The sequence below is a fragment of the Trachypithecus francoisi genome, unplaced genomic scaffold (assembly GCF_009764315.1).
Source record: "Trachypithecus francoisi isolate TF-2019V2 unplaced genomic scaffold, Tfra_2.0 Lachesis_group6, whole genome shotgun sequence".
Taxonomy (NCBI): Eukaryota; Metazoa; Chordata; class Mammalia; order Primates; family Cercopithecidae; genus Trachypithecus; species Trachypithecus francoisi.
Window position 1 is genome coordinate 26,998,603 of NW_022681471.1, and position 16,857 is coordinate 27,015,459.

General features: G+C 42.2%; 2 protein-coding genes across 2 annotated transcripts in view; both read left to right on the forward strand.

The window, feature by feature from the left end:
• F8 (coagulation factor VIII) overlaps positions 1–4,251 on the forward strand; it is a 219,291-nt gene extending 215,040 nt beyond the window's left edge. The window contains 1 exon segment of the mRNA XM_033201915.1: positions 1,795–4,251. Within this exon segment, the coding sequence (XP_033057806.1) occupies positions 1,795–1,950 (156 nt within the window). The 3' untranslated portion in view covers positions 1,951–4,251.
• Positions 4,252–6,730: 2,479 nt separating this feature from the next.
• SMIM9 (small integral membrane protein 9) lies at positions 6,731–15,502 on the forward strand. The gene is made up of 4 exons (XM_033201590.1): positions 6,731–6,828; positions 8,499–8,739; positions 9,789–9,918; positions 15,351–15,502. Exons 2-4 carry the CDS (start codon positions 8,598–8,600, stop codon positions 15,376–15,378), a joined length of 300 nt encoding a protein of 99 aa, XP_033057481.1. The 5' UTR covers positions 6,731–6,828; positions 8,499–8,597; the 3' UTR covers positions 15,379–15,502.
• Positions 15,503–16,857: the final 1,355 nt, after the last annotated feature.

Here is a 16,857-nt window from a genome sequence, read left to right on the forward strand (position 1 = left end):
CGGTGAAACCCCGTCTCTACTAAAAATACAAAAAAAAAATTAGCATGGCCTGGTGGGGGGCACCTGTAGTCCCAGCTACTCGGGAAGCTGAGGCAGGAGAATGGTGTGAACCCGGGGGGGCGGAGCTCGCAGTGAGCTGAGATCGTGCCACTGCATTTCAGCCTGGGCGACAGAGCGAGAAAAAAAATTGAGGCAGAATTTCGCTATGTTGCCTAGGCTTGTCTCAAACTACTGGGCTCAAGCAATCCTCCTGCCTCAGCCTCCTGAGTAGCTGGGACTACAGGGGCATGCCACTATGCCTAGTTTAAGAGGTAGTATTTAAACTGAGACCCGAAGGGTAAAAAAACATGGATAAAAGAAGAAACAGAAGGGGTAAGAGCCTTCCAAGCAGAGGGAATCACATATACAAAGGCTCTCATGTTAAATAAAACAAGAGTTGACATTGTTGAGAAACTAAAAGATTAGTTTATCTGCGATGCAGTAGAATAGGAGGAATGCAGTGGGAGAATAGATCAGAGACTTGGACAGGGGCTATATTAGGCAGAGCTTGGAGACCAGAATAAGGGGGCCAAGGTGGGAACAAACCAATTAAATTGGCATTTCTCCCGGGGGGTTGGGGAGCAGGGAGCTAGCCCATGCATCAATTTTTAAAAGCTCGAAAGGCGATTCCAATAAGCAGCCAGGGTTGGGAACCTAGGGGGGACGTGTAGCTAGATTAATGAAGATGGCCCAAACTTCTTTGGTTCTGATAGCTAAACTCTCTGTAGGAACACAGTGCTACTTTACAGTGCATTCGCCAGGAAAATCCCTTCCCATTGGAATCCGAAGTAAAACCGACACCACACTTGAAGATGCCAGGATTGTTAGAGGAAAATGTCACCCAATAGTCCCAGGAAGCAGGAGCCCTTTTGTTGCTATTTAACCACTTCTTTCCGGTATGGTGGCAAGTTGCCTCCTTACACACAGACTGCCTCAGGAGATCCTAAGGATATCATGGTGTCTGTCCTTGCAAGAGCATGCACTATGGTAGGACATTACCTTCATTCTGTTCCTTTTTCTCCAAGACTCTTGCGTATTCTCACCATTTGGCTGGACTTTCTTCTGTAGGTTTACTTCGGAATCCACACAAAACCCACAGGGTTTTAGAGTTGCCTTGAATTACACACTTGAACATTCGGATCTTCATTTTCCCAAACATCCACCCAGTTATAGGTGGCGTTTGCTCCAAAGTCCTGGAGTGCAAGATGCCTTGAGTCTTAGCCTGTCTTCCCACTTCTTTCTCTCTGTATCCCCTCCTGCCAAGGTTGCCCAGCCACACTAAATTGCATGCCTTGCTGTGTTGCATTTGTTATCATTCTAAAGTTGTCACCAACATGTGGGAAACCAGTTTATCTAACTAATAATGATAGCTACCATTTTCTGAGCTCTTACTGTGTACTCCTCTTGCCACAGCAAATGCATTGACAAGGGAGTCTGCTGGCCAAAGCCTGACTCTCATCTCCAGATGATCCAACACAGGTGCTGTGTGTGACCCTGGACAAAGCACTTAATGTCACCGAGGTTTGGAAAGTGGGTGAGAACATTCTAGATATAAGGCCTAGCTAGAGTGAAGGCCTCCAAAGCAGGGTGCTCTTAATTCTAGATGTCCCAGATGCGTGGGACAGAGTCATCTAGTCATCTTCCAGGATTTAATCCTGGACTACTGGAAACAACTAGAAGTGAGAAAAGCATCTGTGCTTTGCAGTGACCATTGTCCTGTCAGACAATCAATAAATGCTATCTTTCCTCTTTCAGGTTTTTCAGGGAAATCAAGACTCCTTCACACCTGTGGTGAACTCTCTAGACTCACCATTACTGACTCGCTACCTTCGAATTCATCCCCAGAGTTGGGTGCACCAGATTGCCCTGAGGATGGAGGTTCTGGGCTGCGAGGCACAGGAGCTCTACTGAGAGTGGCCACTGCGGCACCTGCCAGTGCCCGCACCCCTCCCTCCTCAGCTCCAGGACAGTGTCCCTTCCTGGCTTGCCTTCTACCTTTGTGCTGACCTCCGGTTTACTTCCTGCCCCACATTGTCCATGTCCCCATTATTTTGCTATGTATTTAAACTATACAGTCCTAGCAGACACTGCCTTGAAGCCTCCTGAATTAACTATCATTCATCCTGCATTTATTTGGTGGGGGGCCAGGAGGGTGCATCCAATTTAACTTAACTCTTACCTATTTTCTGCAGCTGCTCCCAGATTATTCCTTCCTTCCAATGTAACTAGGCAAAAAGTGGTTTTTGCTTCCTTACACATAGACATAATTACGTTATTTGGTCATGAGGGGCACATTCTTATCTCCAAAACTAGCATTCTTAAACTGAGAATTATAGATGGGGTTCAAGAATCCCTAAGTTTCCTGAAATTATATAGGACATTCTGTATAAATGCAAATGTGCATTTTTCTGATGAGTGTCCATAGATTTAATCTCAGAAAGATGTAGACATAAAACCATTTGGTCTTAACTCTGACCAATAAAAAATAAGTCAGGAGGATGGAATTGTTGAAAGCTTTGAAACAAAATAACTATGTCATCTTGAAATTTGTGATGGCCAAGAAAGAAAATGATGATGATAATAGGCTTCTAAGGACATATATTTCATATTTCTGTAGAAATATGAGGAAAATCCATGGTTATCTGGGATAGGAAATACAAACTTTGTATTTTGTATTTGGCCTACTTTGTAATAAAGGAAGATGGATTTTGTAAATCTTTGAGGTAGTGCCACATAAAGTCCTAAAGATCTAGCAAATTCTTTGAAAATCACAAATTTCCATAATGAATCCTGGGGGGACAGGAAGAAACGGAACAGATAGCAAACAGTTCAAAACTTTGTTGACATCTGCTGTACTAAGAGGCACATGCCCTGAGATAGGAGTTCAACAGACTCTGCAGATAAAACAGGATGCAGTAAAGAAGCTGGCCAAACCTGCCAAAACCAAGATGGCAACAAAAGCTGCCTCTGGTAGTCCTCACTGCTTGTTATACACTAATCATAACGCATTAGCATGCTAAAAGACATTACCACCAGCACCACAACAGTTTACAAATGCCATGGCAACATCCAGAAGTTACAGTACATAGTCTGAAAGGAAGAGGAACCCTCAGTTCCAGGAATTCCACACCCCATTCCTGGAAAACTCATAAATCCACCACTTGTATAGCAGGTGATCAAGAAATAATCATAAAAATAGCTAACCAGCCTATGGAGTAGCCACCCTTTCATCCTTTTATGTCTTAATAATTTGCTCTCACTTAAGTCTGTCAGCTCACTCTTGAATTCCTTCCTGTGCAAAGCCAAGAACCTATGTGACTTCTCAAGTTGAACCCCAGCTTTGAGGTTCGCCCTGTGACACAACACAACAACAGCATAGTCTGCCCCATGAGTGCTTACTGTGCTATAATAGTGCACTCGGTTTACTCTCTCCCTCTACTAATTTCCTGCTGAAAATAACACAACAAAAATGTAATGGGAAATTTTATACCATGACTGAAAACTAGAGTCCCACTTACATAGTTGAAGAAAATTGGACTGGTGAAAACTGAAAAAACACTCCAGCCTGCCATGTCACCACACAGTAGGATTCCCCATCTTGCCCTCCACCCCAATAAGATTGCGAAGGGTTTACTGCTCCTTCCATCTGCCTGACCCCTTCACTAAGACTACACAGAATCTCCTGATTTAGTAAAGGGGACTGGAGGCAAGGATAAGTTACAGCAGTTGGAGGAGATTGCAACCCAGGGCAATTTGAAAATAGGAGATCCTAATATGAAAGAAAAATGGATCCCAATCTGAGAAAAGGCAAAAGAATGGCTACTTATTTTCATGCTGAAGTATTTTCTAATAATCCTGCTTGACCCTGAGCTGACCGCTTTGGAAACTATAACGTAGCTGTCACAGTATAGTCACAATTCACAAATGATAAAGGTGAAAATGGTTTATAGCCCTGTGAAGTTCTTAACGTTTAGAGGCTAACTTACAGAAATGAATAAGTTGTTTTGTTTTATAGCCCGGTAGAAGAGTTAACCCCAAAGGTGATAGGGTTTTATTTCCTGTTATGTTTAACTTGGCAATCTTGTTTTGGCATTCTTTTCCCATTGACTATATACATCTCTGTTTCTCAAATGTTCATGGAACTAGTTCTTTTATTTTCCTGCTGTTTTCTTCAGTAATGAGTTAAATAAAACATTGACACATACAAACAAATGCCTTTGAGAATTGTGTTTTTACACTGGAAATGAAAATGTGAGCACTGGTAATTGTAAAACAAATAGGGGCACTGAATAGCAAGATGGACACTCTAGAAAACCAGATTAAATTGAACTCAGAGTAAAAATGATATAATTCATGAGAGGCTGAATAAAATAAATCAGAAATGGAATCTCAATCCAGGAGAACAGCTTATATGGAGAGAGAAAGAGACTGAGAGAAATGGGAGTTTCTGTTCAATGGGCATAAAGTTTCAAGAGCCAGGCATGGTGGCTCACACCTGTAATCCCAGCAGTTTGGAAGGCCAAGGCAGGCGGATCACCTGAGGTCAGGAGTTCGAGACCAGCCTAGCCAACATGGCAAAATCCCGTCTCTACTAAAAATATAAAAATTAGCTGGGCATGGTGGCACACGCCTGTAGTCCCAGCTACTTGGGAGGTTGAGGCACAAGAATTGCTCGAACCCGGGAGGCGGGTGGAGGTTGCAGTGAGCCGAGATCATGCCATTGCATTCCATCAGCCTGGGCAACAGAGTGAGACTCCATCTCAAAAAAAAACAAAAAAAATAAGTTTCAGTTATGCAAGATGAATTAAGTTCTACAGATCTAATGTACAACATTGTGCATATAGCTAACGATACCATACTGGGCACTTAAAAATTTGTCAAGAGAGCAGATACCATGTTGTGTTCTTACTACAATTTTACCACATTGTAAACACAATGTGCAAATAGAATAGCAAAGAATGTACACAATGCCCATGAGCATAACATTCTAGTGGACCCACAATGCATTGGAGTTCAGTGAGACTCAAAGGGAGAAGAATGTTAACAAAGTCAGTGGGGAGGGGAAAATGAGTGTGATGAAATAAGCGGTCTCATTAAACTTCCCTTACAAAACACAAGATCAAAGATAAAATTATTAAGAATTTCAAGACAGTGACATCAGAGCAAACAAAACATAGGGCCCCTCAGGGTGTGGGGCCCTGTGGACCGGCATAGATCAAACTCCCATGAAGCCAATCCTGAGTCCCAGGCAAGCTGGGACTTTTGGTCATCCTAGCAATAGTCATGTGAGTGCACTATCTTGGAAGTAGATCCTCCATTTTCTTTCAGTGTTTTGGGTCACAACCTAGATACCTTTATCAGTGCCTCGGAATGTTCAAGGTCCCAATTTTCATTCAGGCCTGCTGGCTGGGTCATAGAATGGTCAAGCCACTCCATGATTTTCTATCATGACAGAGCAAGAAACTGGGGGAGACTGGAGGACTCTACAAAAACTTTCATTTTATGTATTTCCTGGTAGCCCTGTTTTCTGATAGACCCCTAACTGAGATACCATTTTTGCCAGTTCTTCTATGGATAACTATTATTTTTTAAATTTTAAAAATATTTTATATTTTGTAGAGACAGGCTCCTGCTATGTTGTCTAGACTTGATGTGCATTTTTTTAAACTTTAAGTTCTGGGACACATGTGCAGGACATGCAGGTTTGTTACATAGGTATACATCTGCCATGGTGGTTGGGTGCACCCATCAACCCGTCATCTAGGTTGTAAGCCCCACATGTCACCCAGGCTGGAGTGCAGTGGCATGATCATAGCTCACTGCAGCCTCAGCCTCCAGAGTAACTGGGACTACAGGCATGCACCACCACACCTGGCTAATTTTTAAATGTCTTGTAGAGACAGGATCTTGCTATGTTGCTCAGGGTGGTCTCAAACTCCTGAGCTCAAGCTATCCTTCTGCCTCAGCCTCCCAAAGTGCTGGGATGACAGGCGTCAGCCAGAACTATTTTTTTAAAAATTAGTTTGTAAGAGTTCTTTGTACATTAACAATCTTAATTGAATGTCTGTCGTATATGCTGTGAAATTACTTAATTTGTCATTAATCTTTTATCTTTTTTAAACAATGTTTTGCTATATGAAAGCTTTACATTTTTATGTTATAAATTTATCAGTATTTTCATTTATGGCTTTGGGTTTTATGACATGCTTAGAGTAGCTTATTCTGCACCAAGATTATAAAAATATCCACTCATAGAATTTTCTATCATAAAAGTATGACAGAAAATGTCATATTTTATATATGATTTTATTTTTGTTTAGTCCTTGATCCATCTAGAATTTCTATTTTGCATAGCATGGCAAAGGGCTCACACCCAACATCATGTTAAATAATGTCTTTTTCCCCAATATGAAATGCTATATTTACCATCTATTGAAGTTCTATATATATGTTATTATAAGGCATAGTTAGATACCATGTGGTGAATAAAATATCTTAGAATTCTTCAAGCCTAAGAGGATACAACTACTGTAAGGATGGGTTTTGGTATAACACAGATGTTTATACATAGACAGAAATTGATGTCTGTGTGCTTAGCTGTCGAATAAGGAGACTGGGGTAGGGTTAATTGTAATCGATGATATCATAAGGAGTCGTGGAATTCTATTTGGAACTTCAGAGACCTAAGGAGAAGACTGACCAGCTTCTTCTGAAGACTTCTGCCCTCTAAAGACTAAGGCCTAATTCCACTGGTTTCTTTGAATTCTGTGGTGCTAAGTCCATTTTCAGGTAAGTGGTTTCCCACTGGATGTGGGTCTCTTTAAGCCCTAGCAAGCGGTAGGTGAGTGTATCAGTTATAAATGTCTTAAGTAATAAGAGGCCCAAATTATAATGGCTCAAATAAGAGTATATTTTTCTCATACCATGCAGTCCAGAGGTGAGGAGCTACAGGTGTTAGTTTAGTGGCTTGAAATTGTCAGAGCAACTTCAGGCAACATTTCTTAAACAACATTCAAGGCAGCACCATCTCTTTTATGAAGAGAGCAAAAAGCCTTCCCATAGATGCCTTCCATGTCCGTACAGGCCTGTTAAGAAGTGATGGTTAAGGTATGAAATGATGTGAACATGTACATTGTCACATAGCCAAGCCTAACTTCGAGGATGGCTGAGAACGGGAGGATTCAGCTTTTTCAGCTTATCTAGTTGGATGTAGTAAATGAAAAACGGGTGGGAACAATATCCGCCAAAAGTCACCATTCATTCAAAAAATATTTATTGAGCACCTGGATACCCTATGTGCTAGGTACTGTTTAGCAGTGAACAAAACAGACAAAAATCCCTGCACTCATACAGTTTACATTATATTCAGGAGATACATATAATAAAGTAAAGTAAAATATATTCTACTAGGTTCTAATGAGGTTTTGGAGAAAAATCAAGCAGGTAAGACAATTAGGAAGTTTGTAGGAGGGTGGTACAATTTTAACAATGGGATCTAAGGAAAATCCTCATTGAGAAGGTGATATTTGAGTAACCGAAGGAGGTGAGGGAATAAATTCTGAGAATACCTGGGGGAAAGGCATTCCCTGGAAAGGGAAAAGCAAGTGAAAAACCCCCAAGGTAGGAACCTGCCTAGCTTGTTCAAAATGAAATGAGGCTAAGTTGGAGTGATGATCAAGAGGAGACTGGTAGGGTATGTGGTCAGCAGTAACTAGGACATAATCTGACCTACAAATTACCAAGATCTCTTTGACCACTCACTGGAGAAGAGGCTGAAGGGAGGCAAGGATGGAAGCAGAAAGACAGAGATGATGGTGGGTAGCAGTGGAGGTGGTGTGAAGTGGCAGGATTCTGGATACGTTTTGTGAGTAAAGGTGACTAGACTTTTCTGATGGATAAAGTGTATGAAAGAAAAAGAAGAGTCATTATATGTAAATCTAAACAAGCATTTACTTTTTAAAGCAATATAAAAGTTTGTTACTTGAATATATAAAATATATGATAGAGTTAAAAATATATAGATATATAGAGATTATTATATTTGGTATCTAAAGTAGTCAATTCATAGAAACAAAAAGTAGAATGGTAGTTACCAGGACCTGGAGGGGAGGGGGTAATGAGGAGCTGTTTAGAGTTTCAGTTTTCCAAGTTGAAAAAGTTCTAGAGATCTGTTGCACAACAATGTGAATATACTTTTTTTGGCCTGAACAGATGAAACAGTTTCTACTAATTGAGTTGGGGACGATTGAAAAGGTATCAGGGGTAGGAGGGAATGTCAGGTATCTGACCTGATAGAGCATAGTAAGGTTTTGTTTTGTTTTCTTGGAGGGGATACATTTTGCTTTGGAAACTGACCATTTTCAGGAGTCACCTGTGTAAGTCAGTCAATTATCCTTATGTTTGTGATGGTGAGAAGATATTTGGAATATGAACTAAACCATCATTGTCTAACTTTTCAGACAAAGTTTCTGTGGAAAGAGCTACGGACAAAGACATCTCTCCTTGGCAGAGTGAGCTAGGATTACCATCTCTTCAGCCGCAGCTGAAGGCGGGCGTCCATGGAACTCCAGAAGCTGCTGATAATCGGATTTCTGCTGTGCTCTCTAACTTGCGTCTTGTTGGAGACAGTAGCTCCCTCTCCTTCGCCTTTGTCTGCCTTGGGAATACAAGAAAAAACAGGATCGAAACCACGCTCAGGGGGTGTGTTTGCTGTTAGGATGAATGTTCCTTTCTTCATAGGACTTAAGATTCATGTTTCAGGTCAGGTAAAATGAATTTCAGGTTTAAAAACAATGTTCACAGGAAAGCAAACTATTCTGGTTTGGTTCAATTTAGCTCAACAAGCATTAACCTACCTACTATGTACCAAGTCCTTTTCTGAACTACATGGATTAGGAATTGAACAGCCTCTGTTATGAAGGAGCTCACAGATAGGCAGACAAAGCCATAGATGCCAACTTTCCATGGAGCATGATCAATGTCCCAGCGGACAAGGGGATAATTTAAACTGTTTTTGGGGAGGGGTCAGGAAAAACTTGACAAAGGAGGTGAAATTGAAAATAAACCTGATGGTCCACTGACCCACAATCTAGGTTCCAACATGCACACACATGCTATTCAAGTGTCTTGCTGGTTAGTGGTGAATCCTCTCAACTCCATGCTGCAGACACTTTCATTTTCCCCTACTTCTTTCTTTAGCACTGTACCTTCCTCCCCCAGTTGCTAATGAAAAGACCCAATAGCCCGAGCCTTACATTGATCAGCAAACTCCCCCTAGAGGTCCTTCTTCCAGTTGCCCTGGCCCCTTCCTCCTCTGCTCTTAGGGCTGGTGGCCTTCTCCGTTCTCTTCCTGGGATACTCCCTGCCCTCAGCCTCCTGCAGGACTCCCAGATATACTCTAGGAAGCAACACTTTAGTAAAGACTTTCTTGTTATCAATTCATGCTTGATTGGGTATAAGTACCCGATATACTCAAAACAACCCTTAAGGTATCTGAAACAACAATTATTGATCCTATTTGACTTACAAGGAGGCAAAAAATTATATCCATCTAAGGATACTTTAAAAACAAAATGTTTGCCCTTTGAACATCTTACAGCCAGCACAGCAAAGTAGTTTAGGATATGGGCTCTGGACAACTACAAGAACATGATATCTGGGACAACTATTTGAACTTGAATTTGGATTCAAACGCCAGCCCTATCATTTACTTGACCTCTCCTCAATGAACATCTATGCTCTTTCTGCAGGTAACGACAGGTCTTGGCCGAACAACTTCAGGGATTACTTATGGCAACTTATCAAGAGTGCCTTACCTCCAGCAGCCATTGTTGCTTTTCTTCTCACCTCAGCACTAATGGGGATCCTCTGCTGCTTCACGTAAGCTTCTGCGGGAAGAAGAGACGAGGAGGAGAGAGGGAACGTGAAGGGGGGCGGGAACAGAAACAGGTTGCTCACCAGCCTGCATATCTGTAATTAAGGGAAAGTTTTAAGAAATTCAATTCTGAGAGGAAAACTGTGAAAGGTCATGCAACCCCTTCTTAAAATGTCTTCTCTACTTTCTCTTTTACTTCCTCCAACTTGCTCCATTTGTTACCAATGACTGACAGGTCACATTTAATGACCAGTGTTTACAACTGGTCATTTATTTTATCAACTTATTAACTCCTAATTGTTCTTCCCTGTGGCTCAAGAACTATACATAGAAAACATATAATTAGCTGTGCTCTCAATTTCCTCAAAATTTACCATAATATTTATCTACATAAATCATATGAAGCCAAAAGAATCCTGAGGAAAACAAAATAGTTGAGCTAAATTTTGTTAATTCAGTCAGTATTTACCAACAAATGACTACTTGCCTGTCTGTGTGCTGGTTGCTAGAAAGACAGAGAAAGAAAGCAATTAAAAGAGCTCAAAAATCTAAGGAAAGTGGCTGGGAATAAAGATCAGATTAAGGGTGTGGCATCACCTATGGCTCCTGTAACCTCGAAATGATCACAGGATCAAGAACTGTGTCTAGGAAGCAACCTTGGATGTGGTTACTGGCACATGGAACTGATTGGAGGCAATAGATTAGATGTCAGCTAAGCTTCTGAGAGAAGCTTATTGCCAGAGAAATCATAAGCCAGAACTAAATGAGCCATCAGTTGTGAACAACAGTTAGGCCTCCAACCTTCCATGAAAAAGAAGGACACAACATTTGCTTCAGAAGAATAATGGATGAGAAGAGCCTCCCGGGGAATGGACAAAGAGCCACAGAGCCACCTTTGAAAGCAGGATTTGGGCCTAATCGATGCCTACCCACCAGGACTCCAGGATTGCCACAGAGCAATGACTGCTGTGTGTCTCTCGTTCTTCCTCTTTTCAAATAGGAATGTTTATGGTGCTTATCCTCTTCCTGTTCCATCGTTATTCTGGGTTGTGGAGATCAGGAGCAGGTCACTTAACCAAGCAGAGCCACCCCCCAGACTTGAGAGAACTCAGCATCACCAGATACTCTGGACTTTGAGCTGGATACAGTGATGAATGAGATAGTCCTGAGGAAAGGGTTTGCCACAAGTCAGGTATTCTGAAAGTAGACAGGGAGACCAGAATTTGGCATTCAGAGTATTATTAATGATCAACGCCTGTGGAAGATACGGGGTGGAAGGGAGAAATCAAACTGTCTTGCAAGCCCAACAAAGACTCACTCAGCCCCATCAGAGTTATCCCACATGGCTGAAATGGCTGGACCTCTCTAACCCCACCTCGATCATTCACTGGATGTGGGCTGCCCCCAGAAAGTACATGGAAGCTCTCTGCAGCTGAGGCAGACTCTGAATGAGCTAACAGGTAGAGGCTGTCTGCTGACAACACTCTCAGCAGCTAGGGAAATAAGGCCTTTCTCAAGTGGAAATATGGGTGGAATATTTCCATATGCATGACAGGGTGGCTGTGTTCCACATATGAAAAGAAAAGTGAAACAGGCCGGGCGTGGTGGCTCACGCCTGTAATCCCAGCACTTTGGGAGGCCGAGGCGGGCGGATCATGAGGTCAGGAGATCGAGACCATCCTGGCTGACACGGTGAAACCCCGTCTCCAACAAAAAAAAATACAAAAAATTAGCCGGGCGCAGTGGTGGGCGCCTGTAGTCCCAGCTACTCTGGAGGCTGAGGCAGGAGAATGGCCTGAACCCGGGAGGTGGAGCTTGCAGTGAGCCGAGATCGCGCCACCGCACCCCAGCCTGGGTGACAGAGCGAGACTCCGTCTCAAAAAAAAAAAAAAAGAAAAATGAAACAGATGCTGGATGATCAGAAAGACAGACTGCTGTAACAGAGACTGGCTATTTGTTCAGCAATCCTGTTCCTTCTTCCCCAAGCACAGAGTAACATTATATTCCCAACCTTCCTTCCAACTAGGCTGGGACCACAGTACTGAGATTTGGCCAGTAAAATACGAGCAAAAGGAATGTATGACATAAAATGTCTTGCACATGTGTCCATGCTACCTCTCTCTTTCACATATGCATGGCTTCAACTGAAGGACTCTAAGGTGGTGAAGCCACATGATGGAAGGAGCTGGGATCCCTGAATCACCTCGTGGAGGAGAACTTAACCTACATCAGAATGAGTCATGAGTGAAGGATCATTTTATTGTGTTAAGCTACTAAGACCTCAGGACCGTTTGTTATAGCAGCTGAATATCCCTGAATAGTATACCTAGCAACCAACCAAGGAAGCTGGAACTCAAATCAAGATATGTCTGGTTCCACATCTTTGAAGTCACTGTTACTCAAACTGTGGTTGGCAGGTAAACTGCATCAAAAGCATCAGAAGTATTGGTTGACCATGCACATTCAGAGGGACTTCTGTGAAGATAAGGCAGACTATATGCCAACAAAAAGAATTCCTTCTTTGAAGTAGATGGCTTAACCTGAAGAGAAAAGCCAATAAGCCCTTGCTGGGAACAAGCAAGCTAACTAGTGAAAGAAACATTTCTGGACCCAACTGGGCACCAAATAGAAGCCTAACAGATAAATTTGAATGAATAAGCATATAGGCAAGCCATATTTTTAAGAAGCAGTCTGTTGAGGCAAGAAGGTGAAGTCTGAAACTTCTTTACGCTCAGACCTACAGCTGCTGCTCTCACTTGGCTGGAAAGAAGTAAAGGCTACAAGAGCTCACACATACCTCAGCATCATGAAGATAATTTGTTAGTCTGAAGTATAGCACTGGTGACTTGTGCAAATCTCCTGTAAATAACTGGTCCAGTAAGAGTTTATCTCATTCAACAGGAAACAGCACCAGATCTATACTGAGTTACTGTATGGAAAAGACAAGAAACATATAAGCAAGAAATGGCAGATGAGGAATACTCACTAGAAAAATATCTCAGGGCAGATAAAAACTGTGTACTAACATATTGCCATAAATTCAAAACATTTGATACAAAATATAAAATAATAGCTAAGGTCGGGCATGGTGACACATGCCTGTAATCCCAGCACTTTGAGAGGCTGAGGCGGGAGGATTGCTTAAGGCCAGGAGTTCGAGACCAGCCTGGGAACATAGCAAGACCTCATCTCAATAATAATAATAATAAAAGCTATATGCAGAAATAAAACAGGACCAATAAGGTATACTAAAACAAAAGGAGAAGATGAAAATTAGATGGAAAATCCCAAGAAAAATGTAAAAGACCAAAAGTAAAACTCACCAAAATGAGGAACCATGAAGAAAGAGAGACATTGGTACAAAATATGAAAGAAAATATGGAAAACAGGATTACATAGGCAAGCAGTATTAACAGTTTGGTGAAAGTAAGATTAGAGAAGAAATGGTAGATATAGGAGGCACAGAATGATTTCTTTGATTAAGAGAACCAAAATAATCCAACAGAAGAAAAAGTTATAATTTTTTCTTTTTTTTTTTTTTCGAGATTAAGTCTCAGTGTGTCACTCATGCTGGAGTGCAGTGGCGCCATCTCAGCTCACTGCAACCTCTGCCTCCCGGGTTCAAGCGATTCTCCTGCCTCAGCCTCCTGAGTAGCTGGGATTACAGGCGCAGCCACCACGCCCGGCTAACTATTGTCTTTTTCGTAGAGATGGGGTTTCACCATGTTGGTCAGGCTGGTCTCCAACTCCTGACCTCGTGATCCACCCGCCTCGGCCTCCCATAGTGCTGGGATTACAGGCGTGAGTCACAGAGTCTGGCCAAGTTATAATTTTGTAAGTGTTGCAGGAATTAAAGAAGACTGAAGTTTGTGGTCATAAAGGACACATCAATTCCCAGGAAAAATTGGGACTGGTACTGGGCACGTAGTAGACTCTCAGTAATACTTGTTGATTTTTAATTAAGACATTTCTTTTTTTTTTTTTTTTTTTGAGGCGGAGTCTCGCTCTGCCGCCCAGACTGGAGTGCAGTGGCCGGATCTCAGCTCACTGCAAGCTCCGCCTCCCGGGTTTACGCCATTCTCCTGCCTCAGCCTCCCGAGTAGCTGGGACTACAGGCGCCCGCCACCTCGCCCGGCTAGTTTTTGTATTTTAGTAGAGACGGGGTTTACACCGTGTTAGCCAGGATGGTCTCGATCTCCTGACCTCGTGATCCACCCGTCTCGACCTCCCAAAGTGCTGGGATTACAGGCTTGAGCCACTGCGCCCGGCCTAATTAAGACATTTCACAGTGAGGATTGCAAACAGTCTTTCTGTGCCTCATTCTTCCTCCTCTATACTCACCTGTATATACCATTAGCTGCAGCTGTAATGAAAGCTTAAGCTAGCTGCTTATTACCTGAGGCACATGAAAGCTTGGCTAATCTCCCAGCATTCCAGAAGCAGAGGTGGCAATCAGGAGGACTGACAGGCTCTAACAAGTCCACGAAGATATGTGTACAAGGAATTTTTAGTATGGTTTACAATAGTGAAGAAATGAAAACTTAAATGTCCATCAGTCCGGGGCTGGCTAAAGAAAGCATTGCACATTCAGTACTAAGAATAATTACATGGAAAGATAGTCATAATGGCCAGGTGCGGTGGCTCACGCCTGTAATCCCAGCACTTTGGGAGGCCGAGACGGGCGGATCACGAGGTCAGGAGATCGAGACCATCCTGGCGAACACGGTGAAACCCCGTCTCTACTAAAAATACAAAAAACTAGCCGGGCGAGGTGGCGGCGCCTGTAGTCCCAGCTACTCGGGAGGCTGAGGCAGGAGAATGGCGGGAACCCGGGAGGCGGAGCTTGCAGTGAGCTGAGATCCGGCCACTGCACTCTAGCCTGGGCAACAGAGCAAGACTCCGTCTCAAAAAAAAAGAAAAGAAAAGAAAAGAAAGAAAGATAGTCATGAAATATCATTGAGTGGAAAAAGCAGATTATAACAGAAGATACATAGTTTAGTCTAATTTCTTTTTAAAAACTAATCATATAGGGGGAAAGCCTCTAAGAACCTTACCGAAGTATTAGACATTGGTTATCTCCTTGTGGTAGTGAGTAGACTGTTTTATTATTATTGGTGGTGGTGGTAACTTTTTTTCCCCATCTAATTGCACTTTCTGATCTTTCTACAACGAGCTATATTGCTTGATCAGTTCATTTTTAAAAAGATACTTTAAAAATGAAAGAAGAAAAACGACCTAACCATACTTACACCACTACCTCCAAGCCCCACTGTACTGGAAACACATTCTTATTTTGCTTTTTCATCAAAGTATTTTGTTTGTATGGAATTATTTGGTTCATATTAAGAGAAAAAGTGGTGAAAAATCCAATCTTTGAAAAAGGGACAAAATTACATAGTAACTCTGTGCTATTTACCATTTTATCTTCCTTTCCCAGCATTCTTGTAGTTGACCCAATCCAGTGAAGAACTAGAAGATTCAACACAGCACGTGTGGTCTCCCCGGTTGGACTCCAAAAGAGTGGGACATTTGCTATCTGCTTAAAATGAGGAAGTATCTATCAGTTAAAATTAAATTGTCTTCCAACTTGAATTATCTTTGCCTTCATTTTCTCCTTCAAAAGTTGCAATTTTAAAATGTGAATATCCTTATTACTGTTTTGGTTATAATAGTAACACATATTTATTGCAAAAAAAAGTTGAGAAATACAGAGAAAAGAGTAAGTTTTCATAATTCTAGCACCCAGAAAAAACATCATTAACATCTTGATGTACCTCCCTTCAATTTTTTCTATATGTGTATTACAAGTTTTCCAAAGTCTGTTCTGTGAAACAATAGTTCTGTTTTAATAAAAGTCACAAAACAGTGAGGGCCCTGCGGTCAGTTATGTTTGGGAAATGCTGGATTAAACACATTTAAACCAATTTTTCTTTGCTCCAGGACTTTTAAGAACTTTTAACAGGCTAATATTAATCTCCACAAGTAAGTATAACATATAGCATTTCCCAAACTAATTTAAACATGAGATTTTTTTAATGTAGTGGATATGACATGAGTCATTTAACCACCTCCCTATGTAATAATTATTTAAGGTGTTTCTATTTATTCAGTATTATAAATGTAATACAGGTAATATTATTAAAAATTATTGGCCAGGTGCAGTGGCTCACGCCTGTAATCCCAGCACTTTGGGAGGCTGAGGTGGGTGGACCACCTGAGGTCAGGAGTTCGAGACCAGCCTGGCCAACATGGTGAAACCCCATCTCTACTAAAAATGCAAAAATTAGTTGGTCGTGGTGGCGCGCCCCTGTGATCCCAGCTACCCAGGAGGCTGAGGTGGGAGACTTGCTTGAACCTGGGAGGTGGAGGCTACAGTGAGCTGAGATACTGCCATTGCACTGCAGCCTGGGTGACAGAGCAAGATCCTGTCTCAAAAAAATAGATATATTAATTTGCTTTTCCTTTTTGCTGTTCTGAGTTTGAAATCATTCATTCAACAGACACTTGTTGATCACCTACTGTGAGACAGACACTGGACAGGTAACAAACAGATGGGGTCTTGCTCTGTCACACAGGCTGGAGTGCAGTGGCACTATCTAACCCCCCCTCCCCCCGCCCCGCCCAGCTCTTGTGGAGCCACCATGCTAATGTGAGGATTCAGATCCTTCAAACAGCCACATGGTGCTGAGGCAAGAGCATCCCTAGTATATTTGAGTGGTAGCAGAGAAACCAGATTAAGCGAGGGGCAGAGCAGATATTGTGAGCCATTGAAAGGATTTAGGCTCTTCCTGGGGGCCATAGCAGGGGCCAACAGAAGGTTTAGATCAGAGGAGGGATGTGAAGGGGGAGCAGATGGGATTTGATTAGGATTTGGATGAGGTGAGAGAGAGAGTGAGGCTTCAAGGATGCCTCCCAGGTTTTTGGACTGAGCAAATGAAAGAATG

Bases quoted from the DNA above. Each gene is read 5' to 3' on its own strand.
- SMIM9 (XM_033201590.1), top strand. From the start codon at position 8,598: ATGGAACTCCAGAAGCTGCTGATAATCGGATTTCTGCTGTGCTCTCTA. The intron at 8,740-9,788 runs GTGTGTTTGCTG...CTCTTTCTGCAG, and splicing joins ATCGAAACCACGCTCAGGGG to GTAACGACAGGTCTTGGCCG. The intron at 9,919-15,350 runs GTAAGCTTCTGC...TTCCTTTCCCAG, and splicing joins GGGATCCTCTGCTGCTTCAC to CATTCTTGTAGTTGACCCAA.